Here is a 20,867-nt window from a genome sequence, read left to right as displayed (position 1 = left end):
GATGTAAACCAGTCTATGATGTAAACCAAGAAATTATTGAAACCGAAACTGTTTTGTGTTTGTGCTACTCTCTGCAGTTCCTGAAGCCTAGTTTATCTAGAGAATACAACGATACTTACTTGTTTTTAATATGCTGCTAACCATATGATGAATGGCCGTCTAAACTCGACTAGCTTCATATTGCTAAACTCACAAACTCATACAAAATAACTAACCTCAGCCTGACCTTTCAAAGACTTCACTACCCTGCATCCTTTGCGCACACCGCAAAGCCTTATGGGTAGGTTAAGAACGTCCTTGTCCTACCAAGCTCACACCGACTGGCTTCACGCAAGAGGATCTCTGTCATTCAGTTGAACTTGATTAAAATCCCGTTTTCAGACATGATGGCAGCACGAATTCTCCGCCGGGCTCTCCCCGTGGTGAGGCAGGCTCGCTCCTACGCCGATGTGGTTTCCACTGGCCCGCAGATGTCCTTCACTTTTGCCACCCCGACAAAGGTAACAGCGAGGTTCCACAGGCCCTGCTAGCTACACGGCTAACTTAGTTTCACGTTGAATTGCTCCACAGTAACGTGCGCCTCTCAGTGAATAGGCAGTGTTGTACTAATGTGTAGGGTTGTAATCATTGTTAGTATGCATGGTGTACTTCGTGTGGCATGCATGCAGACAACAGGAGCGTGCACTGTTGGTAGAGGATTTAGCATAGCTTGCTAATGATAGCATACATAGCTGTCATTCACAGTCTTTGACCAGCAGTGTGACAAAGTAACGTTATACTTTGCGAAAAAGATACCACGCGTTTCTATAAGCTAAAGGTTGATATATGTCTTTATGTTTATCATTTTATTGTCTTAACTTTATATGACATCCATTGTGAAACCACCACTCAGCAAGAGAGGTAAATGCTGTCTAACCTTGAGATGCATTTCACATTTCTGAATTCAATCCACTGTTCCTGTAGTTTTACACATAGTTTCATGTCTAGCTTTCATTCTGCAGCGGGTCTAATTCATTCATTCCAATAAAAAAAAAAACGTTTATCCTTCAAAATGTATGCATCATAATATTGCATTAAAATGACTATGGAAGTATCATATTACAATGGCTATTGATATGCTCTGTTCCATTTCTAATTCTGCAGTTTCCAGTCTGACAGCTGCATATTTGATCAGACACTGATTTCAACCGTTGCAGTGAACTCTATAAATGAATTAATGTCTCATCCTCTGTCTCCACTCTACAGGTGTTTTTCAAAGAAGCCAGTGTGAAACAGGTCGACGTGCCCACACTCAACGGTGTGTTCGGTATCCTTCCTGCCCACGTACCCACCCTGCAGGTGCTCCGGCCCGGCGTTGTCACAATCATCAATGATGACGGTTCTGCTACCAAATACTTCGGTAAGATTTTACTTTCCAGCACCCAAAGAGTAAGGTCAGTCCTTAACCTAATTTCTCATCTCCTGCGGTTAACATTTCTGTATGTCTCTAAACACTGACCTCTATGTGTAGGAAAACAGCAAGCAACGATGCTTTTGTTTTTTTTACACTTAACCAAAAAGTAAATGCAAGCATAAATATCTATTGGATGCTTACAGTAGTAGATGTATGTACGCTTGATTATGTTTACCTCTATGACTCTTGGCACTAGTTTTTTTAATTGTTTAAGTCATTAAAGGTCTAAATGATGTCAGTCATACTCAAGAGAAGCTTGTGTACTACTACTTGAACACCGAACTCCACAACTATCAGACTAGACCACACATTTAGAAATACAAATGTGAATTAATTATCTGTCTGAAAAGTGGAAACATAAGTGGTTTTCACTGTATGCAAAGCTAAGTTACTTTCAGCTGATTCTGATAGTAAATAACTCACCTGGATATGACGATGATATTTCTGTGTTTCAGACTCATGGATGCTGTTTTTAGGAAATGCTAACAAAAAAATAAAATGTATCTTTATTAAAATCTTGGGTTCTTCCATTTTATATGCGCCAAAGGTTAGATTATAGAAACCCTTGAGGAGAAAATACAATGTGGAACTGAAGCAAGCTGGAGAATTAGGCAGGATTGGCTTTAAAAACACTGAAGATGACTATGTTGGCATGTGTAGTAACACTGGTGTGTGTCTGTGTTCTCAGTGAGCAGTGGGTCAATAACAGTCAACGCTGATTCTTCAGTGCAACTGCTTGCGGAGGAGGCTGCTACTTTGGACCAGCTGGACGTTGATGTGAGTATAATGTCAACCCCATGTTCCGCCCAGACCTAGGGGAACCTAGGCGCAGCATAAAATGCACTCTCCCCACTTCAAAGAACACGGACGCCAAAACAGAGAAAGCGTTTGGTAAATGTATTTACCCAAAATATTTACACACCGGAGTAGCAAAACCACAAAACAAAGAAAGCTTTTAACACAAAATCTTACTTATCAAATGAGAAAAATAAACGTACAAAAATCTTACCTACTCTAATGCAAAAACAGGAGAAAACGAATTATCCAGAAGAAAAATAAAGCGTGTCTAAAAAAAGACAGGTCTAGTAGCTTTTCTACACAGTCTCCCAACAAGAGAGAAGGGCCGGCATACGGTATAAATAAGCATTCAGTGTAACGGGTCAGACATCACAGCGCAAATGTGTGTTGAGAGTAGGAGAAGTCTAGTCGGAGAGAGCGACGGAGGAACTGCATGGCTGCAGCTTAAATGCTCCCCTCTTCTTCAGGTGGACCAATCAGCAGGTTGAAGGTAGCTAATCAGCTAACGGGCACCACCTGCTTACTCACACACTCACACACACTCACAGACACAGGAGGAGGGAAAAATGCACACACAAATGAACTTACGACCCAGGGTCGTAACACCCACTTTACCCACATGTATACTAGAGCAGCAACTTCGTGAACTATCAGTAATGTACAAGGATTAATAGTATCTCATGCATGACTTAATGCAGGAACAATACCTTAATTAATGCATCAACTAAAATATCTCAATCATCATGACTTCTGAGTTATGAATGATGTTCATGTCTTCGAGATCTGCAGTTAAAGTGACAGGCCAAACAACTGACCAGTCACAGCAATTCCAAGTGTTGTAATCATGATTAACTAAGCATTATGTTGTCATTACTTCATCATGTTTGTGCCCCTTCAAATAAAGTGGTGACCTGTTCTGTTATTTACACTGATAAATAACATATGATTTATGGCCTAAGTGAAATCACCTGTATTACCCATTTGGTGCTCATGCATCAATCATCTTTGTGATCCCTCAAATAAAGTCAGCCCCTATTTCTATTTAGGCATCATGTATTTGGCAATATTACAAATGCAAATTAGATCATAATTTGGGACTTCATTTCAATTATCCATTATTTAGTTAGGACTGTATCATACAGTATTATCTTAAAGCTCACAAACCATTTAAGATAACTCATTCATAATATTAACAAACTTTAATTTATAATCCAAAGCAGACAAGGTCACATGTCACATAAGAAAGCAATACAGATTTTCGGCAAAGACACAAGATACATGGCAATAGTAAGTTAATAGCAAAGCATACCATGTTTATATTGTTGAATTATTTGTGATTTTAAATTCACCACAACAGATAAAATGCACTGAAATTACTTGCGTATACTATAGATCAGGGATGGGCAACTTTGAGGATAGTGAGGGCCAAAAAAAAATGTCCTCACTACCAGAGGGCCACTTCGTGACCATTCACTTCCATCGGCAGGATACTATATCCACAACATTTAAATAGCCAACTTTAGCTACTAATTTAATGAAAATAACTAAATATGTATAGGCAATAAATGTTTATTGTACCAAACACCAACACTGAGTTTAACAACGAATATTCATCTTTGTATTGTGTTTCTATGCTTCCCTCACATTCCATACATAAAACCAAGAACATATGCATTTTTCTGAACTTCACCCACAGCTGGATCAGTAAGCTATACTCTTAATGAGATACTTGTGGCCTCTCCTGCTGCTGCACAATAGACTGAATGTCAATCTCAACATTTGTACATCCGATTTGCATGAGATGGAACAGTGTCTCATCTGTCAGTCTGTTTCTCTCCCTTGACTTGATGTGCTTCATCATAGAGGAGTTGCTCTCGCAGATGTAAGTGCTGCCAAACATGCTGGCCATTGAGAGCGCAAAATCCCTGAGGAGTGGAAAGCGGGACTCGGGTAGCAGTCTCCAAAAGGAAATTCCCCTCTCCTGGCGCTTTGCTAGAAAGGGGTCTGACTGTAGTTCGCACATTTCAAGCTGCAACTCAGGGGGCTGCTCGATGATTGTAGCCGAGAGGGGGTTAGTGAATAACTCGATGCGTGGCTGCATGGTGTGGAAATCTTGAAAGCGCTTCTTAAACTGCTGCTGCAGTGCTTCTATGTCGGCTCTGTACTTGGGTAATGTTTTCTCACATTCGGGGGCATCTTTGCGCATCTCTTCACATGACGGGAAGTGCGCCAGATTAGGACGGTCGGCTGAAAATCCGTCTTTAAACAGAGTCAGTTTAGTAACAAATGCGTTCATGTGCGCATATAGATCCGACACGGTTTGGCATCTTCCCTGTAACCGCATATTCAGGTGATTAAGATGCGAGGTAATGTCCGTAAGGAAAGCCATGTCGAGAAGAAAATCTGTATTCCTGAGTTTTGCGCAGTACGCACTTGTATCACATTGGATGGTGTCCTCCAAGAACACAGGGATTTCTGCGCGTAGCGCAAAAAACCTCTCCAAGCATTTTCCACGGCTCATCCACCTTATCTCTGTGTGCATCTGTAAATCACCGTACGCGGCGTTCACTTCATCCAAAAAGGCTATAAACTTCCTGTGATTGAGAGACCGGTTCCCTCCTCGAATGAGATTAGTAGTCTTGGTAACTAAATCCATGACATGGCTAAAGTTCATTGATTTGGCACACAGAGCCTCCTGCAATATCAAAACGAAATTTGATTTAGCCTGATTTTTTTTTTTTTACAAAGAATGCCCACATTCAAAACCATTAGAATAGCTAACAATAATGTTACCCACCTGATGTATGATGCAGTGCAGTATTGGACAGTCAACGCCACTCTGGCGGAGGAGGCCGGCGAATCCAGTGCGCTTTCCTTGCATTGCTGGCGCACCATCGGTAACAACAGCTGAGAGCTTGTGAAATCCTCCGTGCGCACTTACAACATTTTCAACAGCGGCGAAAATATCTTGTCCTTTGGTAGTGCCATGCAAAGAAGCCAGTTTCAATAACTCCTCGTGCACTTCAAAGGAACTGTTAATGGCCCGTGTGTAGATGAGAAGCTGGCTCACATCAGTCACATCAGTGCTCTCATCCAACGCTAAGGAAAAGTATGCACAGTCATGCATGACTTGTTTTACCTTTTGTTCGACATGATTTTGTATATCAAATATTCTTCGTGTCACTGTCCGACGGGACAAAGAGACGGTTTCAAAGTTTTTAGCCATGTTGTCATCTCCGAATGCTTTAGCCATCTGGACTGCACAACTCTTCACCATTTCGCCGTCAGACAGGGGCTTCTTAGCTTTAGCAAGCTCAAGGGAAACGGCATAAGACGCCGTGAGAGACGATTGCTGTGTAGTCGTGGCTCTGGTAAAAAAGTTCTGCTGCTGGCATATTTTCCCTTTTAGGTCAGCAACGATGGCGACTCTGGCAGCTCCTGTGTGCTTTTCATATTTGTCTTTATGGGTGCTGTTGTAGTGGCGACTTAAATTGTAGTCCTTCATTGCCGATTTAGTTTCAAGACACACCAAACACATAGGTTTGCCTTTGAATTCTGTAAACAGATAATCTATTTCCCATTTTGGCTGAAAGAGACGGTTTTCTAGGTCCAGTTTTCTTTTTTGGGCGCTCATGTTTCTTTTCCCGCTAACGGAGGAAAGCCGCGAGGTAAACAGAAGACAATATACACTTGGCTGCAGGCCTCATGAATTTGGGGGGAGCGCCCTCTAGCGGTGAATATTATTAATTACAAGTGGGGTCTGGTTCAAATGATTTGCTTGTTTACAACTGTGAAACCAATATATTTTTGTAAATTGACTCGCGGGCCGCACAAAGTGAGGGCGGTGGCCACATGCGGCCCGCGGGCCGCCAGTTGCCCATCCCTGCTATAGATCATCAGGGATTTATCTTTCAGAAAACATATCCTGACTCATATGTAATGATAATAGATGTGAGGCACGAACAGGGGCTATCTTGAAACGCCCATCTTCTTCATATCTGAAGTCAGTGAGTTAATCATGATTACAACACTTTGAATTCAACAGAATACATGCACTGCTGTGACCGACAGACCACAAACATGATGAAGTAATGGCAACATAGTGCTAGTTAATCATGATTACAACAATTGGAATTGCTGTGACTGGTCAGTTTTTTGGCCTGTCACTTTAACTGCAGATCTGAAGAAGATATGAACATCATTAATAACTCAGAAGTCATGATGATTGAGATACTTTAGTTGATGCATTAATTAAGGTATTGTTCCTGCATTAAGTTATGCATGAGTAGGGATGGGTATCGTTTGAAATGTATCGATTCCGGTTCTTATCGATTCCGGTCCTATCGATTCCCCGTTTCGATTCCAAAATTGTAAAAGAAAGAGTTGAAACGTTTAGATAACAACAAAATATCTTTATTTTAAGCTTTAACTGACATTTTTACAAATAAAAAAATAAACAAGCAATACAAATGTATTGCACAATAGCTGTTCTTTATTTTAACTGAGCTATGCCTGTGGCAAGCTATTAACAGGCATTAGACTGTGCCTTGTCTTTTTCTTTTTTAGTGTAGTGGAGCCTTACTTTAGAGCGTTTACCGCGATCCATCTTTGGTGTTATGAAATGACTGAGCTCGTGAACTGTCTACGGGAGGGCGGGGGAGCCTCTCTGCGGGGCAACTGTAGACCTCTGTCGCCTGTCAGCGCAACTTACATGATGCCGTTTAAAAAAATGAAAGGAAGTGCCGGCCGTCAGCGTACCGAGACGGCCGTCAACGGCCCGCTGACGACCGGCCGTTCTGTGATTCTCCAGAACACACAGATGGCCAGTCCGCCCTTACCCTGTATTCCACCGGGTCACCGCGGCGCAGACGGATCCGGTGGAATACAGGGTCTACCGCGATTAGGAACCGTTAAGCAGAACCAAAATTGTGTATTTTGTATGGGTACCCGCCGTTTTTGTATCGGTTCTCATCTGGAACAGAGTTTCGGTTCCCAACCCTATGCATGAGATACTATTAATCCTTGTACATTACTGATAGTTCATGAAGTACTACATGCATGAATTCATGATGATTCATTTACCCTTACCATAAAGTGTTACCAACCTTAACAGGGTGTTCACTTTTCTAGCATATTGCCAGTACGATATGTAATTGTTGAACCCTTTTTTTTGGGAAACCAATTGAACTGATTTCCTTTGGCCTGTTAATGTTAAATGTATAAACCATTTAATACATTGTGGTTAGATCCAGGCCGTCCATTTTTCCATGTTCTGTTTAAAGAAATATTTTGAATTGCCTATTCTCTCTTAACTTTTGCTTTACAAAACCAGCGGAGACAGAGCAGCAATTATCTTTGTACCTATGGTGTCCTTGATTGTTTTCAATCAGCTCTTTTGTTCTGCAATTAGCTCTCAGACTTGATTTCACCGTAAAGTGGGCAAGGCAAAACAATGAGTTTCTTTCTTCATATTATTAGGTTGGTGTATATATGGATGTTTTTGTTTTGTCTGGCACCTTTTCATAACACAACATCAGAAAACCTCTTTTTTTTTAAAAGTACATATTTTATTGAAAATTAGAACATAAAAAGACATTAGTGGGGCTTTTTAAATCGTGTGTGTGTGTGTGTGTGTGTGTGTGATGAAGTACATTTTTGTCACACGTGCACATTTGGTCCGATTTTTGGGTGTTATTTCCAAAAGAGACCTGCTTTGTCGCATTTGGAACATGTAAAGTTATTAAAACTGTCTTCCTGTACTTTCACTCAGAACATCTAGCAGGGATCGCTAATTGTTAACAAAATCACAACATTGGTCCAGTGTGCCTTCTTTATGAATCTTCTATACTGATGAGATTTGTGTGATTGGTGTATATATCCAATGTGTTGAGTGATCCATAGTGATTGTCCAACCTGGTTAGAGTCCCTGCAGAGAGATGGTCTTTGACAGAAGAGACTGTTCTTTGATCCCATAATAGATTTTCCTCATGTTGATCCTCTATGCTGATGAGCTTCTCCAAGCTGATGATTATCCATCTGATCAGCGTTGCAGTTCAATGTTGAGTCGTTGTTTGAATGTCAATCTTGTTAATGCTAGGCTGCGTTATTATGCTCTAGCCTCAGAGGTGCCTCTGTGACCTTGGGCAGTGCCAGTGTCACTGTCAAGTTGACTTCATCGCAGTAAATTAGTTATTTTTTCCTAAATGTCCTCCACTCTGAAGTCGAAATGCACATAGGCCCACGCTGTTAATAAGGAGGGAAAGGTCAGTCACTGCTGAGTTATAGCAGATGTGTCAAATCCCTACTGGGAGACCTTTAACTTCCAGCTATGTTTGGCATTTCTCGTGTCTAATCACTACTGTGACAAATGGAGCTTTCAGAGCAAAGAGGCAGTGGGGATATTCTCTGCCCGTCTGCAGTTTTGATTCGTCGTTGCTCAGCCTTGCCTCCCTGACCTTTTTAACATGACAGTTAGCCCCCGAAAAGCTTTTTGAAAGAGTAAAGCTTTGCAGGTTGTTTAGCTGCCCATGTGTGCCTGCTTGATGCTATTTAAGACAAAGATAATAAATGTGTATTTTATCATTTCCTTTTCTGTTTTGTTTCTCGTTGTTAAAAATGCTCTTCTGTCTATTTTTAGGCTGCCAAGGCCAACCTGGAGCAGGCTCAGTCTGAAATGTCCGGCATTTCTGACGAGGCAGGCAGGGCAGCGGCTCAGATCAGCCTCGAGGCACATGAGGCCATCGTCAAGGCTCTCGCATAGATCTGTGGTGAGACATCTCAGCTGCTGCACCATGATCTGTTCAATATTTGAATACAACAGGAACATTATGCACAGTTGTTAATAGTATAAAAAAATGTAAATACTGACAAGAAATGCAGTCATTTTTAAACTTGTTTCTTTCTCCCCTCTCTATAGGTAATATTTTCTTTTTCTTTGATGGAAACAAAGGTCCATCTGTTTTGCCACGCCAGTGTCCAGAAGATTCCATGCTTGCTTTGTACAGTGGATAAAATTACAAAATAAATTTATTTGGAAATACCTGCTGGCAGCGTGGAGATTTCTTTATGTGTGGCTCTCTTCTGCTTCTTAATGATGATCACATGTAGTATGTTTGATGCACAAAGACAAGAGTCTAATTGAATCCCAGAGACTTGTGTAATTCGGAACAGACCTGTGGTGCACAAAAGCTAATTAACATGACTTATGGAAGTAACACTTTCTTTCATTAAGCAGACTTGACATGTCGTGTGGAAAAGGTTATTCAAATTCATACTTCTGTGGCGTTTTGTCAGATATGTAGTGAATGTTTCAGCCACTTGGGGGCAGCAGATATCAGCACTGTGAACCAGAACACTTCAGATAATATGATTTAATTTGTTCTACTTCTAGTCCAGCCCCAGTTTCAGGGAAGGTCTTTTTATTTGTCATATAACCACTGCTGATTGTGACTTTCCTTCAAGGCTTCTTTTTTTATGTATTTCTTTGTATCTGCTCTATTCTTGTAAAAGCTTAGTCACTTTTACTGTTGAGAGCCCTCTTGTGGGGTGGGAGTTATTTGGAACCCTGAGTCCGTGCGTTGATTTAAATGTGTTGGCAGCGCTTGTTTGTTGTGAGTTATGACCTCAGGCTTCTGTGACAGAGCCAGGAAAGTCATTCATTGCCCATCCTGCGGAAAGCGCGGCCTTTCTCTTGTTTCATAACCACAGGTTTCAGCTTGGGCTCACTCCAGGAGGCACTGACCTCATTCACGTGCCAACATGAGTCTTTTAGGGTTGAGGCCGCAATCTGTTTATTTTGAATGTCAAAACCCTTGAGGGCCATAACCAAGTGTGATTACAGTGGAAGTATAAGTGTTTACGCAGAAATGCTCTCATGACTGCTGATTCTATTTTATAAGGTTGCATTAAGGTCTGGCATCTCTTCCAAAACAATTAATAGTTTTTCCAGGGAGGAAACTCCAGTAATACGTGAAGACAAATAAACGCATGTTTTATAACTGTTGAAATCTCTTTCCATTGATCAGGCACGTGCTGAGTAGACTTGCAGTCTGTGACTTAGGTCAGCATTCATTAATAAAAAAAACTACTTTTCATCGCCTCTCACACATCCTGCTCTCTGTTCTCATTTCCAACCGGTCTGTCTCTTTCATCAAACCCTTCTCTTCCCAGCTGCACGCTCACACACTCATAAACAACACACACACACACACATCAGTCAGCCCTCGGTGCCTGGAGACATGTGAGTAACACTTCAGACAGACGAGATGAAACGGCCCTGTCAAAACCACCACTTCTTAATCCAGATTTATAGGGGATGTTGAAACCAAGATGTAGTCTATACCATTCTCTTTTTCTACACCACATTTTTAAGGCAAATCTTGTCAAAAGGCAAAGCAGAAAATGACCTTGTGCTGCCCATGCACGACGTCTGTTCTATCAGCTTGTATTCAGTTATATAGCTAAAAACAGTGCAGGACATTCCCACAATGTTATAGAAGAAGATATAAGGAACAAGTCTGTTTGTGCCAGACATTTTTGGTGACAAGAAATGAGTCAGAGGTGAATCACTATCTTCTTTTTCAGTGTACAGCAGTTTCCATCAATAACTGCCTCAGCCACATATCCTAATGAAGCTAATGTCTCATAATCCAACTCTCTGACCTGAGTGTCAAAGTGCTGCCCATTGATATAGAAGCAGCAGAGTGCTCTACGTTGTGTTCAGTGAGAGCCCTTACTCAAGAGCCACTCGGTCGTGTATCAGGGCTGATGAGGCCTGAGATAATAAGTTGCTGTCTATCTCCCATGGATGCCCGTGTACTGCAATTAAAAGATTTCACCGTCTGCGCCCGGGAGTGAACAACATGATGCATGCTATGACAATGCATGGTATCATCTTTGAGTGGTACTCCAACACAAAGCGGCTCCCAGCTTTGTGCGAGCTTCATCAGGCTATATTTACCGAGTCCACCGTGGCAGGAATGACAAACCAGCGCATGTGAATCATCATCATTTAGGATGATGTCAGCTCTCAAATGATAGTAGAGTATTCTTTAAACGTGATCACGACCATAAATGCCTCTAGTGTCATCGGCAGCTGTTTAATCCTAAAAAATGTCTGGTCGAAACAGCTCATCGATCAACAATAAATGAGTCATCGACTATAATGATATTGTATTTACTATTCAAAGTATTTATCAAGAAAGCATGAGAATTTGCCATCTTCATGGTTTCATCTTTTAATTGTGTGAGTTTTCGATTTCTGGTTATATTAAACTTTTGCTTGAAAGAACAATGAATTGCAATTAATACCTTTAAAATGATGTGGTTTATGACCAAATACGTACAAAAATAATTATATTTTCAAACAGCCTCAGCAGTACTTTTTGTTCAGAGCCTATAAGCAAATCTTTTCTGAGAAACCATGCTAAACCAGCTGTGATTCATCATGCCATTGAGAGAATGTAACAATACTAATACTAGCATTTCTTATAGACTAAATATAATACAAATATATTTGTTGATGATTATGGCAAAACCAAAGTAGTCTATAACAAAAAAGGACAAAAGATGAGACCAATTAGGTGGTGGAAATTGATTTTGAGCGTGGTCTGGCATCTGCCGCTGTAATGGTAAGAGCTCACAGTCAAGTGGTGGGCAATAAAATGAGTCATAAAGCCAATGGAAAGAATTTCTTTGGGGAATGGCGGAGGCTCCAACATGAAACAGACACATTGGCTGTAAAAAACGTGTCACATTTTCCTGTATGCTGTACGAACGTCCTGATGTCATTGCATTTGTGTGGATTGGGATATGTAGACTTTAACCTCATCAGACTTTAAAACACAGATGAGAGTCTCTCAGTAGATACTCAAAACAAAATCCTCTTCATCTCTTTTATATCAATGCTCGTTAGCCTTATTAAATCATGGGACACACTTCACATTGACATTTCACTCCTCATGTTAATGATTGTTCAGGCATTGGGAAACCTGTTAATTTATCAGGAACAATTGTGAAAAAATTAAACGGTGTAATAGGTGAATAATAAGGGAGTTATGAATAAAACGGGGGTGTGACAGATGATGCATTGTTAGAGGGATCTGATTTTTAAACAGGTGCTGTGACTCATCGAAGAACATCAAGAGACCTTTGATTAAAAGAAAAGGTATGAGATCACTCTTTTGATTTCTAATTTCCAGGAAGAAATGTCATATTTAATTTTGAACTAAACAACAAATGCTTTCAATGAGCCGAAACATTTCTTTTTCTTGTTGGTCCAGTTTTGTCAGCGCTGTATGAGAGGCCTGCCTAGTGTCATCATGGTAAATATTATTTGAATTTTCATTTTTGTACGTTTGAAAAAAAAGAAATCCCTGTGGCAGGTGGTCGGCTACAGGATATTGAGCGCCTGATGTGTGAAAGTAAATTAAAGACCAGAGACGGAACTAAGAGGAAATTAAAGATCTGGAACATTTTAATGCTTTGAGCAATGAGCCAGTTATGACTTTGGGGTTGGCAATCTTCCACACACCAAAGTGCACCAAAATTACACATAACATACAGCATACATAATCTTCTGCCTTGGAACTTTAATATACTGCAGATGTTACATACTGCAGGTATATAAACTCATTTTGAGGCTGCATTCCTGTGTGTGAAAACTACATTTTCACCTGCTGGATACGGTCAAGCACGGCTAATGTGCATCAAGAGGCCAAATTGAGGCTTTGCAGCAGCGAGGGAGTGAGAGAGGCATCCAGAGAGAGGAGCTGATTGAAGTGCTGACCTTTTGGAGGGACTGTGTAAAGAGGGGGCCTACAGATTCTCAGTCAGCTGTCAGATACTGCATCCAGCCTGGTAGTAGGAGTAGGGCCCTGACACCAGCCTCCCACCACTCTGCCCTGTTTGTGTCATCCATCTCTCCATTCTTACAGCCTTCCATTCTACACACACACCCACCCACCTGTCAAACACACACACACAGCTAGCCAGGCACCGCCGCAAACACTCACCCAGACGCAAACATCCACACAAGCACAAACATATTTCAGCTTGTGCCAGCTAGGTAACATTTCTACAAATAGCAGTGTGGGCATTTGGGAGAAAATCGCAAAGCCGCAAACCCAGCCTGCTGTAGGGGTGAGATAATCAGCTTTGTGGTAACAGCAAATGGCCGCTGAGTGGCAAGGCAGGTAATCATTGCACCGAGTGTTTTTGTCGGAGAGCAGAAGAGTGCTTTTCCGGCCTTGTTTGTGTCCATGCATTTTTTCACATAGAAAATAACAAGCAGTTTATAGGCATGTTGGTATAAAAACTACCACTATCTATAAGCTTAATTACCACTATTCATATGGTTGGTTGGGTACACACCAAAATATCAATACAAAAACAACTCACAACACATTTAAGCAGCCATAAAACGTGAAGCTGTTTCTTGTGACATATAATCTTGAAAACCTCAGCCATACCTGCGTAACTCTTAAGTGACATAAAAAGGTCTCTGTTATGTTCAAAGCTGCTCTTTCGATGACAAGATTTACATAAGCGGTGACAAATCTTTTTAGATTTGCTTGAATCCTGCTTGGAGTTATTCCCTATCCCCAGTCTGTCTCCAGGTTTGCAATGCTTTGATGATCTACATTCATTTACGCATAACCAAAGTCATCCACATTTCCTTTCAAATTTTAAATGTAAGTTCCTAATGAACAGATTTGAGTTGTTTCATGCATATTCAACAACAAAATGACAAATGACAAAAGGAAGCAATAGCTGTCAACAAAAGGCATAGCAGGCGGAATTAAATCTTCCCTTGAAGAAAGATTGAAGATATAAGTATGACGCAAGGCTGACTTTGGCCTGGAAAGGTGTAGGCCTACAATATGTCCTTCACTGAAGCTGCTGCTGACAATGGGCATTGTGTCTGTTTAGCATTCCAGCTCAAGGAGTAACATGCATCAGTAGGGCGGGACCCAACCTGTGTGTACAGCTCAACGATAGTAGGCGTGTGTGCTTGTGTGAGGGTGCAAGTAATGTTTAAGAGAGAAAGATGGTTCTTTTCTAAGATGTGAGATAAGAGCAGCTTGGCCTTTCATGCCCCTGCTGATAGTGGTCGCAGATGCATGTTTAGTCATGAGGCAGATGAACAAGCTACTCCAGTCCGGCTTTACATTTCTTGTGTGTTTCCAGCGGGGGTTATCCACCTAAATGAACAACAAAACAGAAAATAGGGCTATTTACGTGCATTTACGTGCATTACGTGCAAATCCCAACCCTTGTTTGCTGGGGTTCACCTGATGGACCCTCTGCATTTGCTGGTGTAAAAAAAGTTGTGGAGTAGCTGAATTAAAAAATAAGATAAATAAGAGTTATTTCCCTATGTTGACTCAGAATTATCACACCTGAACGCATGCTTTTCATTAGAAGTGTTATCAAGCCAAGAGTTGGAACGAGTTATGTTTAAACACTTAGAAGGTTTATTTGAAGTAGTTCAAATTGTTGACTTAAAGTGACATTAACGTGAACAGTAATGATAGTTAGCATACCTAACAAACTGTTAAAATGGTTAACTAAAGTAACGTTGATGTAAACAAATGAAAAAGAAAAGTTACAGAAAACTGTCAGTTAAAGGTAAAAACAGGTGACACGATTAGCTACAGCTAGCTTAAAACAAAAGATCATCAGTTATATCCAAATAACAGATAGCTGGAACTGTTAGATTAAAGTAACCTCAAGGATAGACATTTAACTTAATCTTAAAGTTGTTAGGTAAAATAACAGATAGGCTAAACAGGTAAAACACCAAACTCAAAATAAGAATTAGCTTAAAGTAGGCTAATTGGCTAATAGTTAAATAGCTCAAACTAATGGATAAATGGTTGGAATATGTGTGCATCAATAAAAGGGTATTTGAGGTGACAGGGCAGTGGGGGGGGGACATATAAAAAAAAGGTTGTGAAGCACTGCATTACATAATCTGCTAACCTAATTCTCACACAGCGATTGATCACCATGGCAGACATCTGGTACAGTTGCCACCTGTGTAACTGTTCATGTTAGAGTCATGATACAACCCGCAGCTCTTGCAGGGGGGGGGGTTGGGGCACCTAGGCCGACAGCTGTGAACCAAAGCTAACAGTAGCACCAGCTGAATGCCGCTAATCTTGGCGCTTGACTCTTACCAAACAAGGAATGCTGATCCTTCAGATCAGATGGCGTCTGATTGTTCCACTGTCCTTTAGCAGGGTTAGTCATCTCTTGGATGATTGCAATGTTCCTGTCTAAAGAGATTCCACACGCTTTCCTCTCTCCTCTACTATTCAGGTCTTTGAGTCCCATGTGATATTTCCATCAGGCACAGGGTGTGTGTTTCTGCCATGGGACTCAATTCACAGCTTGGTAAAGCTGCTCTGTCCCCTGTTTCCAAAACATCTGCTGTACATGCCTGGGCATGAGAGGACGCATTCACGTATAAGAACATGAAGACTCACACTCATCATGAAAGTGCAGCGGGTTATTTGTTGCCCTCAGATTTACTTTACACCCTTTATCCTCTGGGGTCAATTCGACCCCAGTAGTTTAAAACTCAAGACAATGATCATATTCCAAATTTTAACCAAAATGTATGTCTCTGGTGCTTTAGGTATCTTAGTTGACTACCTAAATAACCATTTAAATAAAACATTACTCAAACCTTCCCCCCCACAGACCCCTTTATACATCCAGAATTCCTATTATGTGACTATCGAAAAATATATAAATCACCATAAAATCTCACTGACTGAAATAAAATGTTAAATTAAGATCTTTTTGATGTTGTTAAAGGACCAATAACTAAAGCAGAGGGTAGTTTTTTTGTATAATGATACATTTGCATGTAACAGTCACCTCAATAACATCCTAGACACAATCAACACAAATATATGTAAAGTGTTGACATTTTTATATGTTTTGTACTAAAACAGCCTGGGGTGAAATTGACCACAACAAAAAAGATCTTCATGTTCATTTTATGTTTACCCATTAGTCCTCACTAAATTAGGAAAAGTCATGAAATACTAAGCAAAAAAAAAAGAATGTGAACAATCTTTTTAGATACGTTAAACATTGAATGGGGTAAAATTGACCCCAAGGATAACAGGAGGGTTAATTGTATGGTGAGCATGGAGAGCCCTGCCTGTGAACATGCTTAACTACAACACGTCAAAAGAGGAATTGAGACTGAGAGTAACACCGGGGCACCTCCGTGTTGCCTTTCCTTCCTCTTGTGCTATGTTGAAACCTTTGGGTTATCCTATCTGTTCTGCCTGTGATGTTTTGAAACTTCCCAACTGACACAGTATTTCTTAAAGTTTCACTGATGATGTAATGTAATTGCGTCCATTAGGATGTCACTGAAGCAAAAGATAATTGACTTCCTTTATGTACAGCACAGTGATGACAATGGTAATGGTAACCAACTCCTGACATTATGTAAAAAATAAGTTATACACACATTGGACTGAAAACAACGCAGAATGGGTAAAAGATAATACTACTTGTGTTTGAGCCTTTACGAATTAGTTGAATATTTACATTTTGACTTGTACAATGAGAAATTCACCATCACTCATTTACCTACAGTATGAAAAACAACTTCCTTAGAAATCTCCATTCTAGCCCATCAAAGTTAACATGAAGCCCATAACTGTTGGTCAAATCATATGTAAATAACCTGTTGGGCCCCAAGCCTGTTTTTCAGGTTTCAGGCTCGAAAATGACATTCCCAGAACAAATTACCATATCTTCCCTTCTAAAAGGGTTAAATTAATAATCTTTTTTCTCAAAGTAATGATAAACCTGTGAGTTGGATGTAGAAGAGTCAGAATCAATATAGATGTTTTTTATTTGAAAGAAAATTCAGATTGAACATGGTAAAAAACTGTAAATTATAGTGTCCGTCCAAAAAATATGTTGTACTTATAGTGAAAACTAACCTTGGATGATGTAGACTAAAAGCTTTAGGAATCCAAAGTACAACAGGTAATAAGTACCCTGGCCTGTATCAAGATTGATGCAAAACAAGTGATATTTTACCTTTTTAGACAGATTTAGCAAAAAAAAACTCTTCTTGGGCCATTTGGGTGGATTTTCCATATCCCTGGCCCCCCTTGCTCAATTTTGACATGTGACATCGCTTCCTGACCGTTAGAGCCAATAACATCGAAGGGAAATTGTCCCATAGACTCTTATGTTAAAAAAAAAAGCTGGCGTCTCTGCGCATGCAATCTTCTGCAGAGGTAGGAATATCCTTGCTCTGATATCTGGAAACGGAAAAGCAGTTTTATTGCTTGTGGATTATCAGAACATTTCAAAGGGGACACAGACACATTGGATTAACCTATGGATTAACTACACCATCGTTTTTATCGTTTTAATGCCATTGAATACCAGTTTTGACCTGACAAAAACCAAGGTAAGCCATGTTAGCGTCTTTGGCTACCTAACATATTTTGATCAATCAATCAATCAATGTTTATTTATATAGCCCAATATCACAAATGTTACATTTGTCTCAGTGGACTTCACAGTTTGTACAGAATATCAGTATGACAATACGACACCCTCTGTCCTTAGACCCTCACATCGTACAAGGAAAAACTTCCAGAGAAAACCCAGTTTAAAGGGAAAAATGGGAGAAACCTCAGGGAGAGCAACAGAGGAGGGATCCCTCTCCCAGGACGGACAGACGTGCAATAGATGCCGTGTGTAAATTGAAAAGATAATACATTTGCAACATAGGTAGTCCAAATGTTTGGAAATGCATGTGTGTATAATAGGAAGATGAATCCATGAGTATATCCATCCAGGACTTATGATCCAGGACCACAGCCACGACTCAAGATCCAGGACTCGCAATCCATGACACAGGACCGCAGGATCATCCATGACTCCGGATCCCGGCGTATATAGACACCAAAAAGAAAGACATTTGGGGAAGCTGGGTTAATCGGAACATGAGAGTACACAGGTATAGACAGAGAGAAGGAAGAAGTAAGATGTCCCCCGACAAACTAAGCCTATATCAGCAAAACTAGGGGCTGAATCTAATCAGCCCTAACTATAAGCTTTATCAAAAAGGAAGGTCTTAAGCGCACTCTTAAAAACGGATAGGGTGTCTGCCGTCCGAACACAAACTGGAAGCTGATTCCACAAAAGTGGAGCTTGATAAGAAAAGGCTCTGGCTCCCATTGTACTTTTAGAGACTCTAGGAAGAACCAACAACCCTGCATTCTTGGAACGCAATGCCCTAGTAGGACAATAGGGTATAATGAGTTCTTTAAGGTAAGATGGCGCCTGCCCATTAAGGGCTTTTTAGGCAAGAAGAAGAATTTTAAATTCTATCCTGTGTTCTATAGGGAGCCAGTGTAAGGCAGCCAGAACAGGAGTAATGTGGTCCCTTTTCCTAACTCTGGTTAGTACACGAGCTGCAGCATTTTGAATCAGCTGAAGCGACTTGACTGACTTCTTGGTACACCCTGATAATAAGGAGTTACAATAATCCAGCCTTGAAGTAACAAATGCATGGACTAGTTTCTCTGCATCGTTTTGAGGCAAGATATGCCGGATTTTTGCAATGTTACGTAGATGGAAGTAGGCGGTCCTTGAAATTGATTTTATGTGGGCGTTAAAGGATAAATCCTGATCAAATATAACACCAAGATTCCTTACAGTCTCACTGGAGGCCAAATTAATGCCATCCATAGTTAATATATCTTTAGATAATTTGTTTCGTAGATTCTTCGGGCCAAGTACAATAACTTCAGTTTTGGTCGTGTTTAACATCAAAAAATGTAAGGTCATCCACGTTTTTAAGTCCTTGAGGCAGTCTTGAATTTTATTTAGATGATTAATTTCATCAGGCTTGATTGATAAATATAGTTGAGTATCATCCGCATAACAATGAAAGTTTACAGAATGATTCCTTATAATATTGCCTAACGGAAGCATATATAGGGTGAACAAAATAGGTCCAAGCACTGAGCCCTGTGGCACTCCATGGCTAACTTTGGTTTGCATGGAAGATTCATCGTTGACACGTACAAACTGAGAGCGTTCAGATAGATAGGACCTAAACCAGCCTAAAGCAGTTCCCTGTATGCCAACTAAGTGCTCTAGTCTTTGCAATAGGATATCATGGTCGATAGTATCAAATGCAGCACTAAGATCGAGCAAGACAAGAATAGAGACAAGTCCCTTGTCAGAGGCTATTAGAATGTCATTTGTGACTTTAACCAGAGCTGTCTCTGTGCTATGTTGTGTTCTAAAGCCAGACTGAAAATCTTCAAATAAATCATAGTTTTTTAAGTAATCACACAGCTGTTTTGCGACTGCTTTCTCAAGAATCTTTGAGAGGAACGGAAGATTAGAAATAGGTCTATAGTTGGCTAAAACCTCTGGATCGAGGTTGTGCTTTTTAAGAAGCGGTTTTATCACTGCTACTTTGAATGATTGTGGAACATAGCCTGATAATAAAGACATATTCATAATATTTAATAAAGAAGTGCTAATTAATGGAAAAACTTCTTTTAACAGCTTAGTTGGAATCGGGTCTAAGATACACGTTGATGGTTTAGAAGAGAGAATCATTGAATTTAATTGTTCAAGGTTTATGGCTGAAAAGCATTCTAGTTTACTATCTAGTGTAATATTATTAGAACTTACGATGTAGGTTTTTGTTATTTTCTCCGCAAATTTGTAATCTTTGAGTGTTGAGGTGGGTACCAATATATTCTGTGTCTCCTTACGATCATAAAGGATGGGTTAGATGTGCAGCTAGGATAAGTAATAAGGGTGCTAGGAGTGATTTTCGGTGCAGTAATAGGTTAGCATTTTTCGCTCTGGGCTAATTCAGAGGGTCAGTGTTAGCATTTTGAGGTTTTTTTTAAAAGAAAAATGAAAAAGATCAGTTAAATGACTTTTTTCCCGTTATATGGATATAAAATATTCACAGTTAATTAAATATTAAGGTTCCTTAGACGTTGTTTCCTGCAAATGACGTGATTTCGGCCCCGTAGCCGGGTCCGTGGGGCTTAAGAGGATAAAGTGGTTTATCATTTTATTGCATATAGCCTACTGTCACTGAAAAGAAGACATTTGAAAGCAAAATGTTACCCCTTTAAAACAATGCTGTCATGATGATAATGTCTCATACATACATATATCTCATACACTTTGCAATTTGCAGAAAGATCATGTCAAGTTTTAAAAAATTACTTTTTTTTAATGGAAAAACACGGAACCAAAACACAGAAATGCAATGGAACTTTAAAAGATGACTGCTGTTAATGAGTTCCACTTTACCAGTAGCCTACAGCTAATCCCTGTGTGCAAGGAGGTGACGCTTCTGGCCCCAGGGTGACTTATAATGCATTGTGGCTTCATAGTCACAAGCCTCTTTGCTAAGGCACTATAGGAAAATATGCCAACAAGCTAATTTCCACCTTGGACATGCATCCAGGCAAAAATAACTCCATTGACACGCACAGACCAGCTCTGACAGGCAGGGTCTGGATTCCAGCACCCATTGGTGGCATAGGGTTCAACAAAAGATTTTCAAAAGGTCAATAAGTAACTTTGG

The 20,867-nt window shown here is 40.3% G+C and overlaps 2 protein-coding genes across 2 annotated transcripts; one reads left to right on the top strand and one right to left on the bottom strand.

Annotated features, from left to right (window-relative positions):
• Nucleotides 1–262: 262 nt before the first annotated feature.
• On the top strand, nucleotides 263–9,290 carry atp5f1d (ATP synthase F1 subunit delta). The gene is made up of 5 exons (XM_079676789.1): nucleotides 263–500; nucleotides 1,246–1,399; nucleotides 2,142–2,230; nucleotides 8,889–9,018; nucleotides 9,168–9,290. The coding sequence occupies exons 1-4, from the start codon at nucleotides 384–386 to the stop codon at nucleotides 9,009–9,011; spliced, it is 483 nt and encodes a 160-aa protein (XP_079532915.1). The 5' UTR covers nucleotides 263–383; the 3' UTR covers nucleotides 9,012–9,018; nucleotides 9,168–9,290.
• Nucleotides 3,065–6,373, bottom strand: LOC307036392 (general transcription factor II-I repeat domain-containing protein 2B-like). Its single transcript, XM_079676654.1, has 2 exons — nucleotides 5,049–6,373; nucleotides 3,065–4,946 (listed from the first exon to the last, which is right to left on the bottom strand). The coding sequence occupies exons 1-2, from the start codon at nucleotides 5,883–5,885 to the stop codon at nucleotides 3,969–3,971; spliced, it is 1,815 nt and encodes a 604-aa protein (XP_079532780.1). The 5' UTR covers nucleotides 5,886–6,373; the 3' UTR covers nucleotides 3,065–3,968.
• Nucleotides 9,291–20,867: the final 11,577 nt, after the last annotated feature.

The sequence above is a fragment of the Notothenia rossii genome, assembly GCF_949606895.1.
Source record: "Notothenia rossii genome assembly, chromosome: 1".
Lineage (NCBI taxonomy): Eukaryota > Metazoa > Chordata > Actinopteri > Perciformes > Nototheniidae > Notothenia > Notothenia rossii.
This window is presented reverse-complemented; position numbering and strand designations above follow the sequence as displayed.